Source organism: Coregonus lavaretus, assembly GCF_964263955.1.
Source record: "Coregonus lavaretus genome assembly, chromosome: 19".
Lineage (NCBI taxonomy): Eukaryota > Metazoa > Chordata > Actinopteri > Salmoniformes > Salmonidae > Coregonus > Coregonus lavaretus.
In genome coordinates, this window is record NC_140006.1 from 7,788,780 (window position 1) to 7,807,283 (window position 18,504).

Sequence of the window (18,504 nt, forward strand, 5' to 3'; positions counted from 1 at the left end):
TCTGCAATACTGTGGAAAAATAATTACATACAATTTAAACAAATATTAAATAAAACAAACAAAAATTTAAATAAAAGCACATTTTGATAATTTCTTTGTTTTTGTAAAATAACATAATCAAGAAGCACCATTATACAGAGGAGCATTACTTAATGTTAAATCATAAAAACAATAATACAGGGTATACAGTCCTATCGGAGCAATGAAATAATATAAAATAATTGTGAACGTATGATATGGAAGAAATACACTCATGCCAACCCAAATGGCACCCTATTCCCTATATAGTGCACTTCTTTTTACCAGGGCCCACAAGGCTCTAGTCAAAAGTAGTGCACTATACAGGGAATAGGGTGCCATTTGGGACGTATACCAAATCTCAATCATGGACGTTCTTGGAGCATAAACACACTCAACATGTCCTAAGGCCACATGATGGCTCCATGCCTGCATCCCAAATGGCACCTATGGGCTCTGGTCAAAAGTAGTGCACTATGTTGGCAATAGGGTACCATTTGGGATGAAGCCCACCCCTCTGTCTCTCCGTCTGTCATCTGTCCCTTTCCTACATTTTCTTCACAGCCCAACATCTCCTTTCTACACACACACAAACAGATCAAAACATTAGGGTTACAGGTCATACACACACACACACACACAAATGGCTGCTGCATTTATTTGTCTGATTTGTTCATTTTAGTTTTTTTGCACAGTCTTTTGGCACCCATTAGATTAGAGATTCCAAACACAAGACTGCTACCAAACCATGTACATCAGTCAGTGCTGATCAGGGATAGCACAAAACAGTTCAGAGCACCTTAGTGCTGTCCACTGGGACCAAGGACCAGAGACCAGGGCCTGGCCTGGGTTCAGCCTGGGTAGGATAGACATCTATCCCGCCTGGTGTGGCCTGGTTGTGCAGTCATTTTGGCCACATACATGTATCACCACTCCCTACGTACCAAATGGCAACTTATTCCATTCATAGTGCACTAGTACTGACCAGAGTCCTTTGGGCCCTGGTGTAAAGCAGTGCACTATATAGGGAATAGATTTCCATGGTCTTTCTATGATAATAACCCCCGTTACATACACACATAAATAAAAAACGAAGTAAAGGATACAGTATGTGTATAAAAGTTTAAATACTCTAGTATAACCTCAATCATCCCTTCGTTGGTGACATAATAATACCATGAATATAATATGCTGATTAAAAAACAGATTTCATACAGGGAAGGCATTTATTTTGAAAATAAAATGGATGAGGAAGTAAAAAGACTGTAACAAGTTTATGAATGAAGCTATATCTTTTGAACAGAGGGCCCCTATCCCCATCCCTCCCGTCCTACCAACCCCGCCCCATCAAACACATGTTTATTTACAGCAATATTCTCTAATCTACTCCTATGTTTTCATTTGGAAGGAAAGGTAAGAGCTGGAAGAAGTTATATAGAAGAAAGGCAAGAGGACTCTAGTAGAAACAGAGATCTAAGAAGGACGTTTCTCACTCTTCTGATCCGTGGCTGGCAGCAACATTATAACATCCCAAATGGCACCCTATTCCTTATGTAGTGCAATACTTTTGACCAGGGCCCATAAGGATCTGAGCAAAAGTAGTGTACTATATAGGGAATAGGGCTCTGAGATCCTGTATGTAATATATGGGTTCTATATGTAATTCTAAAGGGTGCCATTTGGGATGCACAAAAGTCACAGTAGAGTATTGAAACACGGCCCCTACAGATGGACTTTGCCACCTCCTTCCTCCAGCATGAGTAACTTGTCCTCCTGTATGCATCCCAAATGGCACCCTATTCCCTATGTAGTTCACTACTTTTGATCAGGACCCATAGGGCTCTGGTTAAAAGTAGGGCACTATATAGGGAATAGGGTGCAATTTGGGATGGAACATCTGGCCCTCCACTCTCCTCCATAGTGGGTTCGATTCCCGGGACCACCCATACATAAAATGTATGCACGCATGACTGTAAATTACTTTGGCTAAAAGCGTCTGCTAAATGGCATATATTATTGTTATTATATTTTATGTTCGATCAACAATGATTGTCAACGTCTTAAGTGAAATAATGAGGGTGGATGACATGACCAGAGTTTACCTACAGCCACAGGTTAGCCACTGTGTGTAGGCCTACACATCCACCACTACAGACCACTGTACCCAATACAAAATGGGGTAAAGCAAAGTAACAAATACTATATTATACCTACAGGCGACTGGACAGCACCACCATTGGTCACTCACTACCAACATCAAAACTGTACCATAGCTAGCATCAAACTGAAGAGTACACTAACCATCATCACACTACAAAGTAGAGTACCATATTGGCCAACATCCTCCTCGATCTGCATCTCTTGATAAATGTATGCCGTTCCCCCCAAGAGCTCGTGAAACTTTAGAGTAAACCATATCCTCCTCTCGACCACCCCAGAGCACATCATGACTACCTCCCAAATGGCACCCTATTCCCTATAAGCCCATAAGACTCTGGTCAAAAGTAGTGCACTATATAGTGGATAGGGTGCCATTTAGGACGCAGTCCTAGTCTACGACAACAGCCTGCTAGATCAAAACTCAACACAACTCAACAATAGTTGAACCTGGACACAGAAGCCTCAGAACATTGAATTGTAAAAGTGAATGTCACCCAAAACTCTCAACCTTTGGTCCACAACTCCATATAAAAATACTATAAAATGTTTCTAAATGCCATTTTTTCTTCTTCTATTTTGGTATAAATATGGAAAAAATATATATTCTACTGTGCAAGTGAGAGAAACCAACATAGTAATATTTGAGGATGGGGTATTGGGGGCATTTTGTACAAATTGTAGAGATTCATTTAAATACAAAAGCTCTTTCACCCGCTTCCCAAACACACAGCATTGACCTCAGGTGGGTGAAATGTGGGGTAGTCGTAGATCTGTAATGAGATGAGATAGAAAATGACAGAGGAGGAGGAAGGAGCATTTGAAGAAGCTTGCTACAGCTCCATCCTTTCCCCATTAGGTTACCTTATATAAGGCCCCGTGTAGCTCAGTTGGTAGAGCATGGCGCTTGCAACGCCAGGGTTGTGGGTTCGTTTCCCACGGGGGGCCAGTATGAAAATGTATGCACTCACTAACTAATAATAATAATAAATAAATAATTGGTCATTTAGCAGACGCTCTTATCCAGAGCGACTTACAGGAGCAATTAGGGTTAAGTGCCTTGCTCAAGGGCACATCGACAGATTTTTCACCTAGTCGGCTCGGGGATTAGAACCAGCGACCTTTCGGTTACTGGCACAACGCTCTTAACCACTAAGCTACCTGCCTAACTGTAAGTTGCTCTGGATAAGAGCGTCTGCTAAATGACTAAAATGTAAATAAGTGGCATAGTGTACACAAAACTGTATTTCATTAAATCGTCCACACATACATTGGCTTGCGAAAGTATTCACCCCCCTTGGCATTTTTCCTATTTTGTTGCCTTACAACCTGGAATTTAAATGGATTTTGGTGGGGTTTGTATCATTTGATTTACACAACATGCCTACCACTTTGAAGATGCAAAATATTTTTTATTCTGAAACAAACAAGAAAACTGGAGCGTGCATAACTATTCACCCCCCCCAAAGTCAACACTTTGTAGAGCCACCTTTTGCAGCAATTACAGCTGCAAGTCTCTTGGGGTATGTCTCTATAAGCTTGGCACATCTAGCCACTGGGACTTTTGCCCATTCTTCAAGGCAAAACTGCTCCAGCTCCTTCAAGTTGGATGAGTTCCGCTGGTGTACAGCAATCTTTAAGTCATACCACAGATTATCAATTGGATTGAGGTCTGGGCTTTGACTAGGCCATTCCAAGAAATTTAAATGTTTCCCCTTAAACCACTCGAGTGTTGCTTTAGCAGTATGCTTAGGGTCATTGTCCTGCTGGAAGGTGAAACTCCGTCCCAGTCTCAAATCTCTGGAAGACTGAAACAGGTTTCCCTCAAGAATTTCCCTGTATTTAGCGCCATCCGTCATTCCTTCAATTCTGACCAGTTTCCCAGTCCCTACCGATGAAATACATCCCCACAGCATGACGCTACCACCACCATGCTTCACTGTGGAGATGGTGTTCTCGAGGTGATGAGAGGTGTTGGGTTTGCGTTTTCCTTGATGGCCAAAAAGCTCAATTTTACTCTCATCTGACCAGAGTACCTTCTTCCATATGTTTGGGGAGTCTCCCACATGCCTTTTGGCAAACACCAAACGTGTTTGCTAATTTTTTTCTGTAAGCAATGGCTTTATTCTGGCCACTCTTCTGTAATGCCCAGCTCTGTGGAGTGTACGGCTTAAAGTGGTCCTATGATGGGGAGATACTCCAATCTCCGCTGTGGAGCTTTGCAGCTCCTTCAGGGTTATCTTTGGTCTCTTTGTTGCCTCTCTGATTAATGCCCTCCTTGCCTGGTCCATGAGTTTTGGTGGGCGGCCCTCTCTTGGCAGGTTTGTTGTGGTGCCATATTCTTTCAATTTTTTTATAATGGATTTAATGGTGCTCCGTGGGATGTCCATGTTTCTGATATTCTTTTATAACCAACCCTGATCTGTACTTCTCCACAACTCTGTCCCTGACCTGTTTGGAGAGCTCCTTGGTCTTCATGGTGCCGCTTGCTTGGTGTTGCCCCTTGCTTAGTGGTGTTGCAGACTCTGGGGCCTTTCAGAACAGGTGTATATATACTGAGATCATGTGGCACTTAGATTGCACACACTTTATTTAACTAATTATGTGACTTCTGAAGGTAATTGGTTGCACCAGATCTTATTTAGGGGCTTCATAGCAAAGGGGATGAATACATATGCACGCACCACTTTTCCGTAATTTATTTTGTGGAATTTTTTTGAAACAAGTTATTTTTTTCATTTCACTTCACCAATTTGGACTATTTTGTGTATGTCCATTACATGAAATCCAAATAAAATTCCATTTATATTACAGGTTGTAATGCAACAAAATAGGAAAAACGCCAAGGGGGATGAATACTTTTGCAAGGCACTGTACCCCTCTTCTGGGTACGGAGAGTCGCACTTCACCATACCATGGAGAGTCATACCCCACCGTACCATGGAGAGTCGTACCTCATCATACCATGGAGAGTCGTACCCCAGCGTACCATGGAGAGTCGTACTCCACCGTACCATGGAGAGTCGTACCCCAGCGTACCATGGAGAGTCGTACTCCACTGTACCATGGAGAGTCGTACCCCAGCGTACCATGGAGAGTCATACTCCACCGTACCATGGAGAGTCGCACTCCACCATACCATGGAGAGTCGTACTCCACCGTACCATGGAGAGTCGCACTCCACCATACCATGGAGAGTCGTACTCCACCGTACCATGGAGCGTCATACTCCACCATACCATGGAGAGTCGCACTCCACCGTAGCATGGAGAGTCATACTCCACCGTACCATGGAGAGTCGTACTCCACCATACCATGGAGAGTCGTACTCCACCATACCATGGAGAGTCGCACTCCACCGTAGCATGGAGAGTCATACTCCACCATACCATGGAGAGTCGTACTCCACCATACCATGGAGAGTCATACTCCACCATACCATGGAGAGTCATACTCCACCATACCATGGAGAGTCGTACCCCAGCGTAGCATGGAGAGTCGTACTCCACCGTACCATGGAGAGTCGTACTCCACCATACCATGGAGAGTCATATCAAACCGTACCATGGAGAGTCGTACTCCACAGTACCTTAAAGGTGTGCAGCACGAGGTCTTTGGCCCACCAGTTGTTCTCTTTCTTGTCAGAGGTAAAATCACCATATTGGTGTGAAGGCTGTTATACCATGATGCCTTGGATGTGTCCCAAATGGCACCCTATTCCCTATATAGTGCACTACTTTTGACAAGAGCCCTATGGAGATTAGGGTGCCATTTGGGCCGCACTCCATGTTTAACTTTCCTTCACTTCTTGGAGGAGCCCTTTGGCCATGTCAGTTGAGAAGAAGCAGGTTAAAAAGAGATCCATATATGGAGTACAAGCTGTCGCCTTGCCTGATCACAGCAGGGACGCAAGACCATCTCCTTGAACGTGTAAGAGTGTGTGTGTGCGCGTGCGTGTGTGTGTTAATATCTGTGAGTGTAAAGGAGTGTGTGCACAATATTGAGAGTAGTTCCATAGATGTACACCACTGGTCAAAAGTTTTAGAACACCTACTCATTCAAGAGTTTTTCTTTATTTTTACTATTTTCTACATTGTAGAATAATAGTGAAGACATCAAAACTATGAAATAACACATATGGAATCATGTAGTAACCAAAAAAGTGTTAAACAAATCAAATATATTTTATATTTGAGATTCTTCAAATAGTCACCCGTTGCCTTGATGACAGCTTTTGCATACTCTTGGCATTCTCTCAACCAGCTTCATGAGGTAGTCACCTGGAATGCATTTCAATTAACAGGTGTGCCTTCTTATAAGTTAATTTGTGTAATATTATGGCAAGAACAGCTCAAATAAGCAAAGAGAAACGAAAGTCCATCATTACTTTAAGACATGAAGGTCAGTCAATACGGAACATTTCAAGAACTTTGAACGTTTCTTCAAGTGCAGTCGGAAAAACCATCAAGCGCTATGATGAAACTGGCTCTCATGAGGACTGCCACAGGAATGGAAGACCCAGAGTTACCTCTGCCGCAGAGGATAAGTTCATTAGAGTTATCAGCCTCAGAAATTGCAGCCCAAATAAATGCTTCACAGAGTTCAAGTAACAGACACATCTCAACATCAACTGTTCAGAGGAGTCTGTGTGAATCAGGCCTTCATTGTCGAATTGCTGCAAAGAAACCACTACTAAAGGACACCAATAACAAGAAGAGACATGCTTGGGCCAAGAAACACGAGCAATGGACATTAGACCGGTGGAAATTTGTCCTTTGGTCTGGAGTCCAAATTTGAGATTTTTGGTTCTAACCGCTGTGTCTTTGTGAGACGCGGTGTGGGTGAACGGATTATCTCTGCATGTGTATTTCCCACCATTAAGCATGGAGGAGGAGGTATTATGGTGTGGGGGTGCTTTGCTGGTGACACTGTCTGTGATTTATTTAGAATTCAAGGCACACTTAATCAGCATGGCTACCACAGCATTCTGCAGTGATACGCCATCCCATCTGGTTTGGGCTTAGTGGGACTATCATTTGTTTTTCAACAGAACAATGACCCAACACACCTACGCTGTGTAAGGGCTATTTTACCAAGAAGGAGAGTGATGGAGTGCTGCATCAGATGACCTGGCCTCAACAATCCCCCGACCTCAACCAAATTGAGATGGTTTGGGATGAGTCGGACAGCAGAGTGAAGGAAAAGCAGCCAACAAGTGCTCAGCATATGTAGGAACTCCTTCAAGACTGTTGGAAAAGCATTCCAGGTGAAGCTGGTTGAGAGAATGCCAAGAGTGTGCAAAGCTGTCATCAAGGCAAAGGGTGGCTATTTGAAGAATCTCAAATATAAAATGTGTTTTGATTTGTTTAACACTTTTTGGGTTACTACATGATTCCATATGTGTTATGTCATAGTTTTGATGTCTTCACTATTATTCTACAATGTAGAAAATAGTAAAAGTAAAGAAAAAACATTGAATGAGTAGGTGTTCTAAATCTTTTGACCGGTAGTGTACCTGTATACAGTATGTTTATACAAGTCATATTAACGTTAAAATAATATAATCTTCATATCTTTACCCCAATGAGATTATATACAGAGAGAGGGTGAGAGGAAAGAGAGACAGAGTCGAACAGAGAGGAGGTGTAATTATTTGTAATTGTAATTATTTTGCACTGTGGCCTATTTATTGCCTTACCTCCATTTGCACACACTGTATATAGATTTTCTATTGTGTTTTTGACTGTACGTTTTATTTATCCCATATGTAACTCTGTGTTGTTGTTTTTATTGCACTGCTTTGCTTTATCTTGGCCAGGTCGCAGTTGTAAATGAGAACTTGTTCTCAACTGGCTTACCTGGTTAAATAAAGGTAAACATTTAAAATAAAAAAATAAAGGTGTGAAGGCGAAGAGATGGATCTATGGATGCTTTCTATCAGCATGTAAGTAATCACACTCTGAATCCCCTCCTCCTCTCCTCGTTTAAGAAAAGCACTCCCAGCCTCTCTTTCTCTTATCATTTCATGTCTTCCTTCTCTTGATTGTGGCGTTCGCTTTATCAGCTCTTGGAGCATAAGATTGCACACAATAGAACGTTTGAGAGAAACTGTGTAAGATTGTTTGTGTTTGTGTATATGGGATAGAGCAGAAATGTGTTGAGTGCATAGACTGTAAAAACAATATGGACAAAGCCATCAATGACGTCACCCCATAGTTTCCTATGAGAATGCTCAGTGGCGCATTTGATGATCAGGAAGTGTCATTTCAGCGTGTCGCAATCTTGCTACATGGAAGAGTTTTTGGAAACATTGCATGGGCAGTTTAAGCTATTCTAGGAAATGATGTTGCAGGCTAGCTCAGTGCTGCCCCCTCTCATGGAGTTTTTCAAGTTAAAGGCCGACTGGGGTACTGCAGGCTGACATTAGCAAGTGTGATTTAATGTAGTCGGTTCAAGGACATACATCTGGTGAAATATAATAAATTATTGGTAGCATGAATGTGTTTCAAAAACTATATATATACACGAATATTGACCATGAAGATCGCCATTTCCCCATTCACTATAATGCGGGATCCTGTTTTCTGGAAACAATGCCTGCAGTACTGCGTCGACCTTCAACTTGAAATCCTCAATACGAGGGAGCAGTCGTTATCCCCGGTTGAGTATATCAACAAGTATATCTTTCTGTTTCACTCTGACAAGTATGTGTTTTTTTAAGTGTATACAGAACATTCGGAAAGTATTCAGACCCCTTCACTTTTTCCACATTGTTTATTACGTTACAGCCTTATTCTAAAATGGATTAAATTGTTTTTTTCCTCATCAATTTACGCACAATTCCCCATAATGACATAGCGAAAACAGGTTTCTATAAATGTTTGCAAATGTATTACAAATAAAAAACAGAAATACCTTATTTACATAAGTATTCAGACACTTTGCTATGAGACTCGAAACTGAGCTCAGGTGCATCCTGTTTCCATTGATCATCCTTGAGATGTATCTACAACTTGATTGGAATCCACCTGTGGTAAATTGAATTGATTGGACATGATTTGGAAAGTCACACACCTGTCTATATAGGGTCCCACAGTTGACAGTGCATGTCAGAGCAAAAAGGTTGAAGGAATTGTCCGTAGAGTTCCGAGACATGATTGTGTCAAGGCACAGATCTGGGGAATTGTACCAAAAAATGTCTGCAGCATTGAAGGTCCCCAAGAACACAGTGGCCTCCATCATTCATAAATGGAAGAAGTTCGAAACCACCAAGACTTCCTATAGCTGTTCGCCCGGCCAAACTGAGCAATCGGGGGAGAAGGGCCTTGGTCAGCGAGGTGACCAAGAACCCGATGGTCACTCTAATATAGCTCCAGAGTTCCTCTGTGGAGATGGGAGAACCTTCCAGAAGGACAACCATCTCTGTAGCTCAATTGGTATAGCATGGCTCTTGTAACGCCAGGGTAGTGGGTTCGATCCCCGGGACCACCCATACGTAGAAATGTATGCGCACATGACTGTAAGTCGCTTTGGATAAAAGCGTCTGCTAAATGGCATATTATTATTATTATTATTATTATTATTATTATTATCTATGCAGCACTCCACCAATCAGGCCTTTATGGTAGAGTGGCCAGACGGAAGCCACTCCTCAGTAAAAGGCACATGACAGCCTGCTTGGAGTTTGCCAAAAGGCACCTAAAGGACTCTCAGACCATGAGAAACAAGATTCTCTGGTCTGATGAAACCAAGATTGAACTCTTTGGCTTTAATGCCAAGCGTCACGTCGGGAGGAAACCTGGCACCATCCCTACGGTGAAGCATGGTGGTGTCAGCATCATGCTTTGGGGATGTTTTTCAGTGGCAGGGAGACTAGTCAGGATCGAGGGAAAGATGAACGGAGCAAAGTACATTTACATTTTAGTCATTTAGCAGACACTCTTATCCAGAGCGACTTACAGTTAGTGAGTGCATACATTTTTCATACTGGCCCCCCGTGGGAAACGAACCCACAACCCTGGCGTTGCAAGCGCCATGCTCTACCAACTGAGCTACAGGGGACTAGGTACAAAGAGATCCTTGATGAAAACCTGCTTCAGAGCGCTCAGGACCACAGCCTTGGGCGAAGGACAACGACCCTAAGCACACAGCCAAGACAACGCAGGAGTGGGTTCGGGACAAGTTTCTGAATGTCCTTGAATGGCCCAGCTAGAGCCCGGACTTGAACCCGATTGAACATCTCTGGAGAGACCTAAAAATAGCTGTGCAGCGACACTCCCCATCCAACCTGAGAGGATCTGCAGAGAAGAATGGGAGAAACTCCCCAAATACAGGTGTGCCAAGCTTGTAGCCTCATACCCAAGAAGACTCAAGGCTGTAATCGCTGCCAAAGGTGCTTCAACAAAGTACTGAGTAAAGGGTCTGAATACTTATGTAAATTTAATATTTACGTTTTTTATTTTTTATAAATGTGCAAAAGTTTCAAAAAATCTGTTTTATGGGGTATTGTGTGTAGATTGATGAGGGGAAAAAACGATTTCATCCATTTTAGAACAAGGCTGTAACGTAACAAAATGTGGAAAAAGTAAAGGTCTGAATACTTTCCGAATGCACTGTATGTACGTATATGTGTGTATGAAAACCACTGTGTACTACACAATACGTCTCTCTCTCACACGTGTGTCTGCATCCTCTGCGTGTGTCTCTGGTTGTAGTCCGTACCAGGAGGAGAGGCGTGGGAGAAGCGGGTGGAGGTTCCATACTTCCCAAGCACAGTTTCTGGACCAGGACCTAGTCCTAGGCCTTGGATTGGTCCTTGGACTGGTCCTGGTCCCACCCCTTGTCCAGTCGGGTACATCTCATAGGCTGGTCCTCCTTCCGGGGACGGGGCAAAGCCCATCCGATAGGTGGGATACTGGGCGGGGTAGCCGTAGTTGTCATAGGTCAGCTGAGTGTTGCTGTCCAATAGGCCGCAGTCTCCGGGGAATTCGCTGGTCTGTGAGGCGGGATGGGAGGGATGGGTGATGTTGGGCGGGGCTTGGCTCTGCCCCGCCCTAGTGAAGGTGTTAAACTGGGCATAGCTAGTATGAGACATCCTGGACGGAGGTCGGGGGTCGTAGCACACTGCCCGTGACCCCGGTTTCCCCAGGACCCCTCCTGCCACCACCGCCCCACCGGGGCCCCCTGCTGGTCCATTGGCGGTAGCTCCTGTAGCTCCCCCCGTAGGGTTGGAGGTCCGGAACTCTCCCTGGTACAGCATAGAGCGGGACGACGGCCTGGCATCGTCGTGGGTGGTCGCACGGACATTGTAGTAGCCGTTCGTTGGATCCTAAGAATAGAGATGAGGAAATAGTGAGATTTTTTCACATGGGATAAAATTTGAGGTTTGAGCATTTTTTGAGGTGTGAGGTAGTCATGTTGTGTGATATGTTGTGTGTAAGTTGTGCGTTGTATTGTCCTAAGGATAGAGGTGAGGCTATTGTGAGCTTTTTACAAGCTTACATGAGTGATTACATTTGAGATGTGAGCATATTTGAGGTGTGAGGTAGTCAATGTGATATTTTGTGTGATATGTTGTGTGTAAGTTGTGCGTTGTATTGTCCTAAGGATAGAGGTGAGGCTATTGTGAGCTTTTTACAAGCTTACATGAGTGTTTAAATTTGAGGTGTCAGCATATTTGAGGTGTAAGGTAGTCAATGTGATATTTTTGTGTGATGTGTTTATGTGTATTGTGTTGTATACAGTCACTCATCTACACACAATACCCCATAATGACAAAGTGAAAACTTGTTTTTAGAAATGTTGGCAAATTTATTGAAAATGAAATACAGAAATATCTAATTTTCAATACATGTTAGAATCACCTTTGGCAGAGATTACAGCTGTGAGTCTTTCTTGGTAAATCTCTAAGAACTTTGCACACCTGGATTGCACAATAGTTGCACATTATTAAAATTATTCAAGCTCTGTCAGGTTGGTTGTTGATCATTGCTAGACATTTTCAAGTCTTGCCATAGACTTTCAAGCCAATTTAAGTCAAAACTGTAACTAGGCCACTCAGGAACAGTCATTGTCGTCTTGGTAAGCAACTCAAGCGTATAGTTGGCCTTGTGTTTTAGGTTATTGTCCTGCTGAAAGGTGAATTTGTCTCCCAGTGTCTGTTGGAAAGCAGACTGAACCAGGTTTTCCTTTAAGATTTTTCCTGTGATTAACTCTATTCCATTTCTTTTTATCCTAAAAAACTCCCTAGTCCTTGCCAATGACAAGCATACCCATAACATGATGCAGCCAACACCATGCTTGAAAATATGAAGAGTGGTACTTAGTGATGTGTTGGATTTTCCCCAAACATAACATTTTGTATTCAGGACATTAAGTTAATTTCTTTGCCACATTTTTAGCAGTTTTACTTTCAAACAGGATGCATGTTTTGCAACATTTTTATTCTGTACAGGCTTCCTTCTTTTCACTATGTCAATTAGGTTAGTATTGTGAAGTAACTACAATGTTGTTGATCCATCCTCAGTTTTCTCTTATAACAGTCATTAAACTCTGTAACTGTTTTAAAGTCAGAATTGGCCTCATGGTAAAATCCCTGAGTGGTGTCCTTCCTCTCTGGCAACTGAGTTAGGAAGGACGCCTGTATATACACTACTGGTCAAAAGTTTTAGAACATCTACTCATTCAAGGGTTTTTCTTTATTTTTACTATTTTCTACATTGTAGAATAATAGTGAAGACATCAAAACTATGAAATAACACATATGGAATCATGTAGTAACCAAAAAAAGTGTTAAACAAATCTAAATATATTTGAGATTTGAGATTTTTCAAATAGCCACCCTTTGCCTTGATGACAGCTTTGCACACTCTTGGCATTATCTCAACCAGCTTCATGGGGTAGTCACCTGGAATGCATTTCAATTAACAGGTGTGCCTTCTTAAAAGTTAATTTGTGGAATTTATTTCCTTCTTAATGCGTTTGAGCCAATCAGTTGTGTTGTGTCAAGGTAGGGGGGGTATACAGAAGATAGCCCTATTTGGTAAAATACCACCAAGTCCATAGTATGGCAAGAACAGCTCAAATAAGCAAAGAGAAACGACAGCCCATCATTACTTTAAGACATGAAGGTCAGTCAATACGGAACATTTCAAGAACTTTGAAAGTTTCTTCAAGTGCAGTCGCAAAAACCATCAAGCGCTATGATGAAACTGGCTCTCATGAGGACCGCCACAGGAATGGAAGACCAGAGTTACCTCTGCTGCAGAGGATAAATTCATTAGAGTTACCAGCCTCATAAATTACAGCCCAAATAAATGCTTCACAGAGTTCAAGTAACAGACACATTTCAACATCAACTGTTCAGAGTAAACTGCGTGAATCAGGCCTTCATGGTTGAATTGCTGCAAAGAAACCACTACTAAAGGACACCAATAAGAAGAAGAGACTTGCTTGGGCCAAGAAACATGAGCAATGGACATTAGACCGGTGGAAATTTGTCCTTTGGTCTGGAGTCCAAATTGGAGATCTTTGGTTCCAACCGCCGTGTCTTTGTGAGACGCGGTGTGGGTGAACGGATGATCTCTGCATGTGTATTTCCCACCGTAAAGCATGGAGGAGGAGGTGTTATGGTGTGGGGCTGCTTTGCTGGTGACACTGTCTGTGATTTATTTAGAATTTAAGGCACACTTATCCAGCATGGCTACCACAGCATTCTGCAGCGATACGCCATCCCATCTGGTTTGGGCTTAGTGGGACCATCATTTGTTTTTCAACAGGACAATGACCCAATACACCTCCAGGCTGTGTAAGGGCTATTTTACCAAGAAGGAGAGTGTTGGAGTGCTGCATCAGATGACCTGGCCTCCACAATCCCCCGACCTCAACCAAATTGAAATGGTTTGGGATGAGTCGGACCGCAGAGTGAAGGAAAAGCAGCCAACAAGTGCTCAGCATATGTGGGAACTCCTTCAAGACTGTTGGAAAAGCATTCCAGTTGAAGCTGGTTGAGAGAATGCCAAGAGTGTGCAAAGCTGTCATCAAGGCAAAGGGTGGCTATTTAAAGAATCTCAAATCTAAAATATATCTTGATTTGTTTAACACTTGTTTGGTTACTACATGATTCCATATGTGTTATCTCATAGTTTTGATGTCTTCACTATTATTCTACAATGTAGAAAATAGTCCAAATAAAGAAAAACCCTTGAATGAGTAGGTGTAGGTCTCTCACGTCACCCCGCTCCTCCACACACTCCACTGGCTTCCAGTTGAAGCTCGCATCTACTACAAGACCATGGTGCTTGCCTAAGGAGCTATGAGGGGAACGGCACCTCCTTACCTTCAGGCTCTGATCAGACCCTACACCCAAACAAGGGCACTACGTTCATCCACCTCTGGCCTGCTAGCCCCCCTACCTCTACGGAAGCACAGTTCATGCTCAGCCCAGTCAAAGCTATTCGCTGCTCTGGCACCCCAATGGTGGAACAAGCTCCCCCACGACACCAGGACAGCGGAGTCACTGACCACCTTCCGGAGACACTTAATAATAAATAATAATATGCCATTTAGCAGACGCTTTTATCCAAAGCGACTTACAGTCATGCGTGCATACATTTTTGTGTATGGGTGGTCCCGGGGATCGAACCCACTACCTTGGCGTTACAAGCGCCGTGCTCTACCAGCTGAGCTACAGAGGACCACTTGAAACCCTACCTCTTTAAGGAATACCTGGAATAGTATAATAGTAATCCTTCTACCCCCCATTTACTACCACTGTCTTTTGTCTAAACTAACACCTGACTTATTTCACCTGCTAGCACTGACTTGTTTAAAGAAATGTACATATTGTGATCGAGATGTAGTTGTCCCTGATTGCACTGACTTTGCTCACAGCTGCTTGTTTGAAGAAGTGTACTTACTGTGATCAAGATGTGGTTGTCCCACTGGCTAAGATGTGGTTGTCCCACTGGCTATCCTAAGTTGAATGCACCAATTTGTAAGTTGCGTCTGCTAAATGACTTAAATGTAAAAATGTTAAATGTGTTCTAAAACTTTTGACCGGTAGTGTATGTATTGACTGCGTGTATTGATATACCATCCAAAGTGTAATTAATAACCACCATGCTCAAAGGGATATTCAATGTCTGCTTATTTTATTTTTACCCATCTACCAATATGTACCCTTCTTTGCGAGGCATTGGAAAACCTCCCTGGTCTTTGTGATTTACCGTAATCTGTGTTTGAAATTCACTGCTCGACTGAGGGACCTTACAGATAATTGTATGTGTGGGGAGATGAGGTAGTCATTCAAAAATCATGTTAAACACTATTATTGTACACAGAGTGAATCCATGCAACTTATTATGTGACTTGTTAAGCAAATTTTTATTTAGGCTTGCCATAACAAAGGGGATGAATCATACTTATTGACTCAAGACATTTTAGCTTTCATTTTTAATTAATTTGTAAACATTTCTAAAAACATCATTCCACAACTTTGACATTATGAGGTATTGTGTGTAGGCCACTAACACAAAATCTAAACGTAATCAATTTTAAGTTCAGGCTGTAACACAACAAAATGTGGAAAACCTCAAAGGGTGTGAATACTTTCTGAAGGCACTGTATGTATGAGATGTTTGTTGTTTTGAGGTAGGTTGTATGAAGTGAGTAGCAGAGAGAGAGAGAGTTGCTCACCTTCATTTCATACTCCTCGCGGGTATCGAGCTCACTGCGCAGGTCCTGCTTCAGATCCATATCGTCTTTGAATGGCTGGGTGGAGGAAGAGAGGGAGACAGAGGGCAGAAACTAAACCGTCAAACAACAAAACACACACACAGAGAGAGAGAGGGAGAGAAAGAAAGAAGGAGGGAAGGAAGAGGAAAACAGAATATCAGGTTTTTCATATGATGAAAACAGAAGAAAATGTTATTTGATAAATGTTTGTTGACTACAGTTGAAAATGTTATAGCCAGGGCCATGTAGCACATAAAGGGGAATTCAGTCAGTGGTTTGTTCTCAAACAAAAATTAAATGCTTCAGCACCTTATAGCTTCTATAACACTTTCTGTCTTAAAGCTGCAATAGGTAACTTTTTGGGCGACCCGACCAAATTCACATAGAAATGTGAGTTATAGATCTGTCATTATCATTGCACGCAAGCATAAGAAGCTGTAGATCTGTTCTATGTGCACTATTTCTATGCTTCCCGTTCTAAAGTTTCGTTTTTGCATCTTTTACTTTCGGTTTTGTACACCAGTTTCAAACAGCAGAAAATACAATATTTTTGTTTATGGAAAATATATTTCACAGCGGTTAAGATGGCACAATGATTCTTTACACTATACTTGCTTGTTTTGTCACATAAACTGAAATTAGGCAAACTATTAGAATTTTTGCAACCGGGAAATGGCAGAGCGATTTCTGCATAGTGCACCTATAAATAAGTTTTAATAACAGTTGTAAAGCAGTATTTCAAATTGCAACCCAATGGCATTGATCCAATCTTATAGAGTACTCTCAATGTGTAGCCTATTTCAGATGTTTTTCAGTCTGTGAGAAGTCTAAGGGTGTATCTCAAATAGCATCCTATTCCCTTTATAGTGTACTGCTTATGACCAGGGCCCATAGGAAATAGGGTGCTATTTGGGACACATCCTCAGCCTGTGAGAAGTCTTCAGGTAAAATATAACATAAACCCTCTATCCATGTCCCCCTTATCCTTAATTTTATTGTTTTACTGTAAAGTATGTTGCTATATTTTAAATGCACTTGAAATAAACTGCAACAGTAAAGAAAGGTTCAGGACTGCACTTTGGTTCACTACAAGATGGTATAGCTGGTGCGTTTTTTTCGAGGCGCTCCATTGTCAAAACAATTGCACTTTAAATAAAGTTTGATTTGAGTTATAGCGGTGGGTGTTGTGGGGTACTCACGGAGTACATGGTCTTGACCATGCGTGTTGCTGTGGAAACGCTCCCTGACTCCTCCAGACTGTGTGTCTCCTTGTTGACCGTCTCCACCTTGATGTCTGGCTTCCCCAGAGTGACCCCACGTCGACCTGGAACCCAAACAAGACAGAGGCTGCTGTCAAACACGCACACACACACACACACACACACACACACACCTATGCAATGACAGACATCTGGGCTGTATCAAATGGCACACTGAACAAAAATAGTACACTATATAGGGAATCAGGTGCTTTTTGGGATACGTCCTATATGAATGATAGACACACACACACACACACACACACACACACACACACACACACACACACACACACACAAATGTTGCATGCAGAGGGCGTGGTAGCTGGTTGGTACAGTACTCACTGCCTTTTCGTTGGCGGTAGAGGAAGAAGGCCAGAGCCAGCAGAAAGAGCAAGAGCAGGATGGAGGATCCAACTGTTCCACCAGCTATAATCCCCACTGGAACTATCTCTGTAGACAAGAGAGACAGAGACACATGGTTATACCAACATTTAATGCTAATGTATGCCTTTTATCCAAAGTGACTTACTTTTTAAGGTGTTGAAGTGGAGTGGAATTCCACCCTCTGTATGTATTTTATTTAGATTTTGATAGATACATACATGAATGAGAGGGGGAGATTAGTGTGGGAAACAGATAGGAAAGGGGCAAGTGGTGGACCCGGGGATTGCCTCTGGGGGAGTCGGATGGACTACAGCTAGACCAGACTCCAGCCAGCTTCAAGGTGTACCTTTCTCCTCCAGGGTGATGATCATAGTCCCGGGTCCGAAGGCGTTCCAGGCGGTACAGTTGTATGGCGAGTGGAAGTCAGACTGCATGACGTTGTTGATGGTGAGGGTGGAGAGGACAGCCCCTCTCTGGGAGTGAGGTTTACTCCGCTCCACCGTGTACCTCTCCAGCAGAGTCCCCTTCTCCTTCTCCCACACGTTCTCCTTCCACGCCCACACCTGTAAGGAGACAAACACACACACACGCACGCAGGCACGCACACACACGCACAACAATAAAAACTGTGAGTCAATGGAGAATAGAAAATCTATATCTATACAGCCCTACTGTATATTCAAACACAACATATAAGTACTCATATAACCATACACCCCCCCCCCCCCCCACACACACACACACACACACAATACATTGGGTTCCGTGCCTTTTACACAAACACACCCAAGGACACATAGAGACACACACGCATGCATGCAGACACACACCCGGTCGAGGCAGGTGTACATGAGCAATAAAGAGTCTAGCAGGTTTTTCTACTTAAAATCTGCTGAAGTAGTTAAACTATTAAATATGGAACATGAATACATAAAATATGCAAAGTCCC

General features: G+C 42.7%; 1 protein-coding gene across 2 annotated transcripts in view; it reads right to left on the reverse strand.

Moving 5' to 3' along the window:
* Positions 1–10,846: 10,846 nt before the first annotated feature.
* Positions 10,847–18,504, reverse strand: part of LOC311146720 (kin of IRRE-like protein 1) — a gene marked incomplete at both ends in the record, with an annotated part of 75,813 nt that continues 68,155 nt past the window's right edge. Inside the window, 5 exons of one of the 2 annotated variants that reach the window (XM_084183279.1) lie at positions 10,847–11,503; positions 15,871–15,945; positions 17,109–17,233; positions 17,514–17,621; positions 17,902–18,118. In XM_084183279.1, coding sequence (XP_084039405.1) covers positions 10,847–11,503; positions 15,871–15,945; positions 17,109–17,233; positions 17,514–17,621; positions 17,902–18,118 — 1,182 coding nt within the window. Of the gene's footprint in view, positions 11,504–15,870; positions 15,982–17,108; positions 17,234–17,513; positions 17,622–17,901; positions 18,119–18,504 lie in introns of both variants that reach the window. The other variant, XM_084183278.1, reaches the window with a different exon arrangement.